The sequence below is a fragment of the Cavia porcellus genome, unplaced genomic scaffold, assembly GCF_034190915.1.
Source record: "Cavia porcellus strain 051 isolate PalLab524CR breed Dunkin Hartley unplaced genomic scaffold, mCavPor4.1 scaffold_17, whole genome shotgun sequence".
Taxonomy (NCBI): domain Eukaryota; kingdom Metazoa; phylum Chordata; class Mammalia; order Rodentia; family Caviidae; genus Cavia; species Cavia porcellus.
In genome coordinates, this window is record NW_026947500.1 from 18,583,033 (window position 1) to 18,595,492 (window position 12,460).

General features: G+C 46.6%; 1 protein-coding gene across 3 annotated transcripts in view; it reads right to left on the reverse strand.

Moving 5' to 3' along the window:
* Positions 1 to 12,419, reverse strand: part of Fam120a (family with sequence similarity 120 member A) — a 91,200-nt gene extending 78,781 nt beyond the window's left edge. For 2 of the 3 annotated variants that reach the window (XM_005002920.4, XM_063227319.1), the window contains exon 1: positions 11,908 to 12,419. In XM_005002920.4, the coding sequence (XP_005002977.1) occupies positions 11,908 to 12,381 (474 nt within the window). In that variant the 5' untranslated portion in view covers positions 12,382 to 12,419. The remainder of the gene's footprint in view (positions 1 to 11,907) is intronic. The other variant, XM_003468079.5, reaches the window with a different exon arrangement.
* Between the last annotated feature and the right edge of the window lie 41 nt (positions 12,420 to 12,460).

A 12,460-nucleotide genomic window follows, 5' to 3' on the forward strand; every position in this document is an offset into this window, starting at 1 on the left:
GGTTTCCTGATAACTTTTCACTAGAGTTTCTCAAAGATTTTTCCCACACAAAGAATACCATTGTGGCTTTATTTCAGAGTAATTTTACAGGAGCTCAAAGAACAATGTGACACCCTCCAGCCAGTTCCCGGAGTTAGGAGACGTAAGTTCCATTGATCACAAAAGGATGTAAGTTGATTGAAATTCTTGGGTTTAAAAATTTTTTTTAAAGGATAGGCTGTTACCCAGTCAATCTCCAGTCAGCAGGTATTAGAGGACAAATTTGTTCTCAGGCTTCTGTCTCCTACTTTTGTCAATTCCATTTTGGTAAGAGATTTTTGTGGTTTGGCTTCCTTTCAAAGGGTAACTGTTACAGTATACACTGCAATGTCTTTAAGAGAAACACCCTCTGAAAACCTGAAATCATGGCTAAGTAACTGTATCTTACACTTCATGTTCACTTCACCCATGTGAGTGTGATGCTCACAGCAAGGAAAAACATCTCTTTCTAATAAGGGTGTGACAGGGGCTGGGGATTTAGCTCAGCGGCATAAGCGCCTGCCTTGCAAGCAGGCAGTCGTGAGTTTGATCCCCGGTACCGATAAAAAGGAAAAAGACAAAAAAAAGGGGGGGGGGTGACAAATAAACAAGCTTAACTTCATTAATCATCAAGGAAATGTAAATCAAAACCACAAGACACTCCTTCGTACTCATGATGGTGGCCACTACCAGGACAAATTTCTTCAGGAGACAGAGAAGTGCCAGCTAGTACCGCACACTGAGGACAATGGTAGTTATGGTGCAAAACGCTAAGGCAGTTCCTAAAAATAAAAAAGAATTACCCTACGACCCAGTAATTCCACATCTGTGCTGAAAACATGGTCTGAGATAATTACACACGCAAGTTCACAGCAGTGTTATTTAAACCCCAAAGTGGCAGCAACCTGAGCGTCCACCCACATGAACAGATACACAAAATGTGGTCTACTCATGTAACAGAACATTACTCAGCCTGAAAAAGGAACGTTCAAATGCACAGTACAGAATGGAAGAAGCTTAAGGGCATTATGCAAAGTTATGTAAGTCAGTTACTAAAGGACAAAGGCCACACGACCCCCACTTTACCAGTTACCTAGCACAGCCACAGAAGAAGGTGGCTGTGGGGCTGGGGGAAGGATGGGATGAGGACGCAGCTGCAGAGCAGGAAGATGAAAATATTCTGCAGGCGGACAGTGGTGACACGGTGGTGACGGTTGCACGGTACTGCAGATATACTTAATGCTACTGAACTGCATGCTTAGAAATTATTAGGATGGTAAATTCTCCGTTACATGCATTTTATCATGATGTCTGAACACAAAGGAAGGAGCCTGGCATGGTAGCGCACACCTGTCATCTCAGCACTCACAAGGCTGAGGCAGGGAGGACTGTCATGAGTTACAGCCCAGCCTGGGCCATGCAACAGTGAGTTCAAAGCCAGCCTGACCTTGTCTCAAAAAACAAAAATACAAACACAGAAAAGCATATCACCCTGTTTTCCAGTCTTCTCAGACTGCCTAAATGTGACTCTCTACTTGTCCAAAGATTCAGGTTCCATTTTCCCTTTGGATAACAACTATTAGTATACACATAATGGATTGTCTCCTAGGCAATACCAAGGGTGAGATATTTTTATCTTTCCGATGTCTTTTTTTTGGCTTTTTTTTTTTCTTTTCATTTTTATCAGTACCAGGGATCGAACTCATGACCGCCTGCTTGCAAGGCAGGTGCTTATGCCGCTGAGCTAAATCCCCAGCCCCATCTTTCCGATGTCTTTATCAGACTTATGATGTGATCACAGCCTGGTTCACTTATTTGGTAAAAATCTGGGTTTTTTTCCCTTTAGAAAAACTAAATAACAATCCCAAGCACCACACACACAAAATAAATAAGTAGCACTGGCATGATGGTAAATGCCTGTAATCCCAGCATGCAGGAGGCAGAAGGATCACTACAAGTCTGAGGCCAACCTGGGCTACAAAATAAGTTCAAGTCCTGTCAACTACATAGTAAATAAGATCTGTGTTAAAAAGACAATCAATCAAAATTAGTAGATGCCATAAGAAATGCTAATTTATAAACTTTAAAACCTAAAAAAGGATCAAAGTAAGCATTAGCATTATTTATTTGTACAGCTTTTTTTCCTTTTTGCATTACTAACAATTGAACATAGGACCATCATCACACTGAGCTACACCCCAGCCTCCACCCCCACCCCAGCCTCCCTCTTCTGAGACAGGGTTTTGCTCAGTTACCATGACTGCCAAGCTCAAATTTGTAATCCTCTTGCCTCAGCCTACTTGAGCATGAGTACGACAAGCATGAGTTCTCAAGCCTAGCTTCTGAGTATATTAACAGTCTAATCTGTGCTAACCAGAGGAAGCTGGGCTACAAGGTGAGTTCAAGGCCAGTGTAAACTAAAAACCCTGTCTCCAAAAAAATTTTTTTCAGACCAAGCTCAGTGGGTGGTACACACCTGTTAGCTCCAGCTGAAGTGGGAGGATCAACAGAGCTCAGGAGTAGGAGGTAGGGAGTTTTTCAAATGGGAAAGGGAACAAGAGATACAGGTAAGAAGAGGAAAAGAAAGTGGATTTTAAAAAAAATATTCATATGTGAAAAACAGAAATAGAGCTTTTCAAATGGTAAGGAGAATAAGAGATGGGAAAAGCATGGAGAAATGAGAGAAGAGGGGATAAGAAAGAATTAAGATGTGTTACATACATGCACAAACTCCCAGATAAATGCAATCACATGTCCAGCAATCATGTACTAATAAAGAAACTGAGCCTAGGAATTCAAAACATAATGTGGTCCCCAAAATAGTAACAGTAATAATTCCAAAATATAAAGCAAACCAACTTCTACATCTTATAATTTAGAAAAATGAACCTCAGTGTGATACAACTTAGTGACACCCGGAAACTCACTGTGGCTCAGGAGGCTGCAAGGCCCCTGTGAGATTTCAGGAGCAGGCTGGCATCTGTGCCAGCCTGCTGCCCCTCAAGAATGTACTCAAGTTCACAAGATAAACAGGCACTTTGGGTCTGAGAGGGTCACCTTCCAGCTGCAACACATTCCCGCTACTACCTGACTCTGACAAATGCCAACAACATAGTGAATCCATTTTCTCCCCAAAACGCATATTCCTGACATCTGAGAAATGCCAGATGCCCAGAGCACAAGCGCCCTGTCTCTAAATCACACATCTCTGGCCACTGCGATGTAGATGCATCATCACTGCTGCAGACCACACAGCAGGTCAAGTTCAACTCTGCATGTCTGCTAAGCCGCCTGAAAAACCGAGTTAGGTACTCTGCACTCCAAGAGGAAGTCACTCCTCTGAGGCCTCCCTCCACACATCTAAGGACATCTAAGTAACAGGCTTACTGAATATAAGACACTGGGCCAGGTGGCCAGGCTAACACCTTCACCTGCAGAATTAATTCACTTCCTGCATCACACACCGCCCAGAACACTGCTGCGACTGCTCAGTCACACAGCTCAGTCAGGCTGTAAACACCTACGACCCCGCCAGGTGTCTGCTCTGAGCCAGGTGACAGGCGAGGTCTTCATGGGACCTACTTTCTAGAGAACATGCAAGCACTGTAATAAAGATGAGCTACACAGAAATCCTTGGAGAACTGAAGGATTATCTAAATTCTAATTCACATACTAGGCCTATTTAGAGAATTCTGTATAAATCCATTGGAAAATAAGTCCAGTTGTTCAAATTCTAAAATACCTTCTTCCTATCACATGGTACTGACAATTACCTGCCATGCTTCATCCCTCCTGCTTACTGAAGCTGGGACTTACTATGTGTTTGTCAGCCTTTTTCTGTTATTGAAATTTCAGAAAATTAAAAGAGCAATGTGGGTCTAAAAATATTTTAAGAGAGTGCACATATATAAGTGGGTTTTTAATTTAGAAAATTAAATAGTATTTTCTGTTTTCTTCCTGTTGAAACTATGAATCTCTTTTCAACATTTGTACAGCTTGAAATTACTAAGACCCAAGCTTAGAATTCTTTGATTTATTCACACCAGAATTTCCTTGCCTTGGCAACATTGATATTTTGGGCCAGACACTTCCCTACTCGGGTGGGGGCTCAGCAGCATCCTTGGCCTCTACCCAGGGCCTCCAGGTAACACTTGTAACTCCATAGCTATGACAACCAAAAATGCCGCCAGACACTGCCAAATACCTCACGTGTCAACCTCAGCTGAAAACCACTCATGAGTCCTCACTGAGTGAATCTACTGTTTCATTACATTTAAAAAAAATCCTAAACATTAACATGGAAAAATAACTTACATGCCTCCCCAATACCCTCAACTTAAGCTGCCCATTATGGTTTAGATCTAAAACGCCCCCCAAAGTCCTGCATGTTCAGAAGCAGAGCTTTAAGGTGACAGATCAAGGAGAGGTCGGACTGTGTCAGGGGACTCATTCACAGGTGAGATCACTGTGCTGGGACGGCCTTACTGGGAAGGGATGCAAACAGGCCTGCAGAAGGGAGCACACCGCTGGCTGTGACCTCCAGGACGGTGCCTGGTCCCTGGCACCCTCATCTTGGGCCCCTCACCCTCTTGCTCCCCAGCTCCTCTGCTCTACCACCCACTTTCATCCTGACATTGTCTCACCTCAAGCCCACAGCCAGGGAACCAGACTGCCACAGACTGAAACCTCTGAAGCCATGAGCAAAGCAAATACTTCCTTCTCTAAATTGTTTTTCTCAGGTATTTGGCCACAGCAACCAAAAGCTGGCTAGCATACACACTCCCAAGAGGCTTCCCTCCTTTCCGGTTTGTTTGCTCCTCTACACCTGGGCAATCACAGGTTCTCAATTATTTACTGAGAGAACTAGCCACCTTGGGAATAAGTCACAAAAGGGAGTACAAGAAATTTAAGGTAAGAAAATGAATCTTAATGGAAGAAGATAACTAGATCTGTCTGGCTACATAATAGAGCACAACAAATATTTTAAGCATTAAACACTAAACAGGAGAGACATCAGCCAAAGAAAACACGTTGCCTGGCCTGAGGTGGCTTCCAGTAAGCAGGCAGGAAGGTAAGCAGGCAGCAGTCACAGACAGAAAGGGAGATGTGCTGCAAACAGACAGTGGGTACACTCCTGCCCACCCTGCCAAGAGTCACAGGAACTCCCAGAAGGAAGATGACCTCAGAGATGGGCTTTGAAGTATAAGTAAACTTCTGACAAGCAACAGTGGGGAAGTAATCAGACACCAGGGAACATCTTAAGCAGAGGCTGAAGGATTCATGAGGAAACGGCGAGTGGTCTGGTCAGATACAGCCCATTTAAAACACACAGCAGAGAAACTCTAAACCGTGAAGCAGGGTACAACAGCTCCAGCCGCAGGAGGGGCCACACATCTCAAGCAGGAGCTAGGCCTTGATGTGGTCCCTGAGACACTGCCAGAGTGAGCACGATGAACTCCCACAGGGCAACGAAGGGTCCGGACTGGTACAGACCCCCTGTGGACAGCTCACTGTATGCCACTCCAGAGCTTTGTGTACTCAGCATCATTTTTAAATGCTGGTATAAACATTCTATACTTTGGCTTCACAACCGACCGAAAGTGCAAAGCACTTGCACAGCACTGGGGAAGCTTGGTGAGTATGTGCAGGCAGTGAGATGAGGGAGAGGACTGGGGAGCACTGATCACCTTGCAGGCACTGGGGACTGAGAGACTGACATGGCCAAAGGACTGTGGGGCAGAAGGGAGTGTCTGTCTGATGGGAATTCAAGCAGTTGGAAGATGAAAGTGAAACAGTCTGGAAGGAGGAAATGGTAGAAAGCAGGAGGGGGCAGGCAGAGACACAGCTCGGAATGGGGAACACAGCAGGTCCTTTAAGTGTGATTTCATTTTCTTTCCCCTCATTATAGGGTTGGAGCTCTGGAAAAACTACAACAAAATTAGAAATGAGCATCACTAAAGTTAAGCATCAGGAGGCCTACAGCTGGGCATGGTGGTGTGCACTGTAATCCCAGCACTCGGAAGCTGAGGCAAGAGGACCATCAAGCTCTCAAAGACAGCCTGGGTTACGCAGCAAAGACCCTGTCTCAAAAACCGAAAGAGAGAGAGCGAGCACGCCTCAGGAGGTCAGGCTAAGGACAAGCTTAGTCAGCGAGGTGGTGACAGGACCTGGTGTGCACAACTTCACAGAACCAGGTGAGCGCACCCAGAGGTGCAGAGCTCCGAAGATGGCCCCCTCCACGGTACTCAGGGAAAGGCGCACTCCAGCAACCTCAGCAAACCCGCACTTCCATCACCACAAAGGGCTCAGGAACCAGAGAGAAAGAAACAGGGTGGGCTTGGAAAAGCGAAGTGGGGTGGGCAGAAACTCATACAGGAAAGACAACTGTTGCTAAGGGCCAACACTGAAGTGAACAGGTGGTTCCAGAGCAGGCTTAGCCGGAAGCCCTGCTTTGTTTGGCACTGTTACAATGGTGGTTTCCAGCAAAGTATAGATTTCTAGCTCTGTCAGAAACTCTGAAGACCTGGCAATGTGGACCCCACTGTCCTGCTTGAGTTTCAAGACATGCGCACTCCTGATCTACCAAGAATATATACCCCTTCGGCAAGGGTTGGGCAGATCGTGGAGTACTACACAGGCAGTAAAAATAAAATAGAAAAAAAAAACAATACATAACGTATAATATGACATTAATGTCAAAAAAAATTATAACTATAAAACTATAAAACATAACATATGAGAAAACATTTGTCCTATGCAGCCACTCAAGGGAAAATGGTACAGTGAGGCTTCAACAATGTTAAACACCAAAAAGGAAAGACAAAAGGAGGGAAGGGTGATGGACAATCGAGCCAGCCACACATGGTGGTGCACACCCGTAATCCCGCACTTGAGAGGCTAAGGAAGGGTTGCAGTGAGGTCAGGGCCAGCCTGGACCACAGACTGGGACCCTATCTCAAAAACTAAAAAAAAAAATTAAACACAGGGCCAGGGGTATAGCTGGTTGTAGAACTGCACACTCCACTAACTGGCATGAGACTGTGGGTTCCATTCCCAGCACTAAGAGGGGAAAGAATTGGAATTACCATCTAACCCAGTAGTGCTACCACTAAGCACATACCCAAGAAAACCGAGTGAATGAATAAGCAAAATGTGGTACAGACACACACTAGAATATTTAGCTTTAACAAGAAGGAAATTCCGCCCCATGCTCAACATGACTGAACCTTGAAGGTATTACATTAAAAGAATTAAACTACAGTCACGCTCTCATAAGATTTCAATGCCTGATTGAATTATATATTACAATGGTTCTAAGTTTTTTTGTTTTTTCTTTTGGAGACAGGGTCTCGCTGTGTAGTCCAGGCTGATCTTGAACTCATTATGTAATACAGACTGGCCCAAACTCATGGCAATCCTCCTGCCTCTGCCTCCCAAGTGCTACGATTACAGGCATGCACCACCCCACCCAGTCCTCTTATAAGATTCTAAAGGGAATAAAGAAGTCCTATCTTGCATTTTTGCAGATAGACAGACAGACAAACAGATACAGCTGTGTTACAACTGTCTGACCCTAGGGTATCAGTATAGGAATCTGCTACAAGGCTTGCAGCCTAGGAATAATAGGATTATTACATAGCTTATAAGCCTACGCGATTTAGGTTTGCATTACACCTAGGAAATCGTCCCTGTAGTAAGACATCACAGGATAGCATCACAAAACTGGTACACTACAGAAAAGCACTTTTTTTTTTTAATCGGTACCTGGGATCTAACTCACGACCAACCAGGTACTTACAAGGCAGGTGCTTATGCCGCTGAGCTAAATCCTCAGCCCCTGAAAAGCACTTTTTTTAAACAAGGATGACTGATTTGGTCAAGTATTTCCTAATCAATTAAAGTTCTCTAAGGGTTAAGAATAAGAAATTAGAATAAAAAACTGTCACTTCACAGGCTCTGGCAATGGGTACTTTTCTTCTTCATGAAGCTTTGCCACTCCTGTTCTACCTGGAAAAAGATGTTTTCGCTCTCAGAACTGGCATGGGAGCAACACGTAACCATACTTTCAAAGTACTCCCAAACAACCAACCTGCCAGCCCTTCCTTCCAGAAGGGGTTCCTGGTGACCTATTTGTTCTGTTTTTGAGGCAGGGTCTTGCTATGTAGTTTAAGGTGGCCTGAGCTCACTATGTGGCACTGGCTGTCCTAAAACTCCAGGCAATCCTCCTCCCTCAGCCTTGAGTCTGGATTACAGGCCTCTGCAACCATGCCCAGCTTGGGTGACTTGTGAACTGGCAGTTCCTGGTTCTGCGCAGCTGAAATGGAGCAGCAGTGCAGTGACCCTGATGAGGAAACCAATGGAAAGCAGGGCCTGAGGCCAGGCTGTCCTTTCCCGCACAGGTACACAGGAAAATGCTTCAGCACCCCTGAAAACAAACATGTTACGCTAACCATAACAACCCAAAACCATAGTCTAATCTCAAATTCTTCCACGGTCTTCAAAGAACAACATTTTACATAAGATCTAAGTAAATAAACCAGAGCACCAATTTAACAAAATTCCGATGGGAGCAAATTCAGGTTAAGAACTGAAGGGCTTCATGATAAACCCTCACACATATGCTACCAGTCTTACTCTTGCAGAAAACATGTAGGAAAGTGTTAAACGCTACCAAGACTTTAAAATAAACCTTAAGTCACTCACTGGCATTTCAAAGGTTATGACGGCTGAAGATACAGAAGAGAAAACACTCACAGCCATTAAAGCCAAGTTCAAGTTTGGTCTCCTAAACAAAGTTTATTCACACACAGGCCAACTTCTAGTGGTCTAAGAAATGTAACTGTATAAAGAACACGGCAGTACTCTACAAGAAAAAACTCTTTAAGCAAGAATGAAAAGAAAATATCTGTCATTTTATAAAAATGCTACAGCTTAATGCTAGGTCAATAAGATCTAAGTTTTGTTTTGTTTTGTTTTAAGTGACATGTCTTTTAAGCAACATTTTATATGGTTAAGTGTCCGTGTCAGTTCCTTGGCAATGTTTACCCTTTTTAAAAATAGGAATTATTGCTGGGCAGTAATCGTAGCACTCAGAAGGCTGAGGCAGAAGGATTACCCCACGATCAAGACCTACCTAGGATACACAGTGAGTTCAGGGTCAGCCTGAACTGCATAAATGAAACTGTCTCAAAAAATAGTAATTAGCATACAGTAAATATATATACGTGCTTTTTAAAGAAGATAAAACTGTTTTCAGAGTGATGATGCCACATTACATCCCCACCAGCAGCATGCAAGTTTCTAGGGAGCTCACCATTCTTGCTAGTACTGTACTTGGTACTGTCCACCACATTGTTTTCATCCATTTTAATCCTCATGCAGTGTGCCCTTACCATGATTTTAACTTTTCACCCTTTTATTTGGCTGTCTTTTAAGGTAATAGTATATACTGACTGAGTCTCTTAAATAGATACTGAGATAAATTTTTCTACCAAAAATCCTTACAGAATAAAAAGTGTACTACCCTCGGGATTACTGAAGAGTAGGGTTGTTTTTCTTTTTCTAAAATAGCCCCAGAATTACGTCTGCTTTTTATAGCTTTTTAACATCTTCTCCCTTGTCACTTCATGCCATTAACAGAGCTCTGGCAGACTCTCTTAAGCTGAGTCGAAAAATTGATAACCAAGTTAGTTAGAATTACATCTAAAAGGGAGAGGCCAGCCTGTGAGTGAAAGATCTAATGGGTTCTTCAGTGAGGAAGGTGGAAAGCTTTTTGTTTTTGCTCTACCTAAACTTCGTGACAGTTAGCTTCGTTGCTGAGAAATTCCTAGTAACTTAATTTCCTAGATGAGGTTGTTAGTTAGGTAAGGGACCACCAGGAAAAATCATTACAATATTAATCTGTGCAACTGACATTATACTGTAATTCTATACCAAAAACAAAAGCTTATCTAAAGCTAACTATAGACAAAATTAGCTTGTATCCAGCGACCTAAGTGGAATGTGTTATCTAAAATGTGATTTAAATCTAGATTCCAAAAACACATTGGTCAAAATTCTGAGCATCTGCTAGGTATGTGATATACTGAAAGAGGAGGGTAGAGATTTTACAATTAAAAAATAATCCGACAGTTCCCTCGAAATACACAGCCACCATACAGATATACTGATGCTAACCCAAAGTAATATAGTTACAGTATACTCTGGAAAATCACTGAAGATACTGTGAGGCCTGTGCTGCTACCAAATAAAGCAAGTAAGGAACGCTCGCTTTTATCTCATAATAATTACAGTAGCACGTTACAAGTAATTGCCCATCTCTGAACAAGACAAAACTGGGAACACTTTCAGGGCTTCCACAGGCAGGGATCAAATCCGAGAAATGGCATCCCTCTCCTTCCCGAGAGCCTCCGGCGGAAAGCGTGAGCGCACACACACGGCCTCTCAGCCGAACTTCCCGAGGCGGGCAAACGAGTCGCTGCCAGGCTCCCAAGCCAATCACCATGCCTCCGGCCGCCTCTGCCCGTACCACGACCAATGGCAAAGGGGCCTGGGGCGGGACTTCCGCTATCAAGTTCGGCTTCACCACCACCATCTCAGCACAGGCAGCGGGGGCAATCAGGAAGAGAGAGAGTTTCACAAACTTTGAACTCGAGCACAGTTTCAAGAGGAATAAAAGAACAAGCTGGAAGACAGAGTGGACGTGCTACCAAAAAATATTAATAAAAATTAAAAACCAAAACAGCTCCCCCTAGAAACGCGGTTTCAAGGAAAACACAAGCGATCAAACCCTGTGCTTATCTTTCCAGTCCATGCCTGGGCCCTGAAGTTCTACACCCAAGTTGCGGCAGAGAAGCCCCTGCCAGAGCCAGTCCGGGCCGACTGAACTCTCATCACCTATCCTCCCACCCACCCGGGCACGGCTGAAGGTCACCAGAAAAGCAGACCCTGCAAATTTACGGCCTGAGTTGCTTGGCCCCAAATTTTCAACCCTTAATTTTGAACCATTTCTTTCGAAAGATACAGAAAACTGAAGTTCAGAAAAACAAACCCGAAGTCACAGAACTTCCAAAACCGCCTCCTGTCGATGTTATAATTCCTTAAAATCACACAAAAACGGCCTATTTCTCGGAAATCTCATCTTCCAAAGCACAAGGTTCTGCGAGCTGAACTGCAGCAGAGTGCAAAGACCCCTACACGCGCCTCGCCTTCCACGTCCACCGAGGCGATCCTACTCCCAGCTTGCTTCTCCCCGCCGCCCCAGCAGTTCCCTTACTACCAATGTTTGTTCTTCAGGCCTCCAAGAGAAACCTGTTGCTGAGAAAGAACGGACCAATTCGGAAAACGAGCACACTACTGCAAAAGGCGAAGGCAAGCAGGCAGCCTGCCTACCCGCAGCGGGAGAAGGCACAGTGGCACTATCAGTCCGAGCTGTGGCGTGGGGCTCCCCACCACCTCGCGAGTGTCCGCACACGTCGCCGAGGCCCAAACAGGCCAGCCAGGGGCGGACTCGAACACGCCGTGGCCGAACCACAGACATCCATCTTGGGCCGTCGGGCCGCATCCCGGCGCCCCCCGCGTCCAGCACACAGCCCGGCGACCAGCTGCTCCCATAAGACGGGTTCCCAGCACCGGGCGCCCCGGGCCCCGGCTCTCGCAGAGGCAAAACCGCTCCGGGGCTAGCCTGACTCGCCCTGGGCCCCGACTCCGGGCCCAGCCCTGACCCGGGCCCGAGAGCCCCCAGATCCAGCCTGGACTCCTGCCCGAGGGACCACGGGCCCCGGCACGAGGCGCCCGGCACGAGGCACGCGAGCCGGCGGAGGGACCCCGCGAACGCTGTCCAGCCCCGGCCCCAGACCCCTGGCCCGCCCGACTCGCCCCCGGCCGCACCTTGACGTGGAAGCGGATGAGCGCCAGGCGGATGCAGTGGGCCATGCAGACGGGAGGCAGGAACCAGACCTTGGGCGGCGGCGTGCCCTTGTTCTGGACATGGCTGACGATCTGCTGCGCCGTCTGGCGCTCGTTGCCCTGCCGCTTGACCCACTCGTGCAGCCGGGCCTTCTCGAGCGCGCCGTTGAAGAAGACGAAGAGCTCGATGTTGCCGCCGAAGCAGGCCTTGGCGAGGGCCGCCAGGTAGCCGAGCATGTGGTTCCACTGGCCGCCGCTGACCCAGTCGGTGTAGAAGCCGCCGTAGAGCCGGTGCAGGCAGTTGTCGGCGTCCACCAGCAGGCGCAGCGGGGTCTGCGGGGGCCGCTGCCGCCCGCCGCCCACCAGGCTGCCCCGGGCCAGCTTCTGCAGCTCCACCGGCACTACGGCGCTCGGGCAGTGCTTCTCGATGTAGTCCTGGAAGCCCTGCACGCCCATGGCGGCGGCGGCGGCGGCGGCGGGGCGGGCGCGCGCGGGCGGCGGGGCCGGCGGCGGCAGGGCGGGGGGCGGCGGGGCC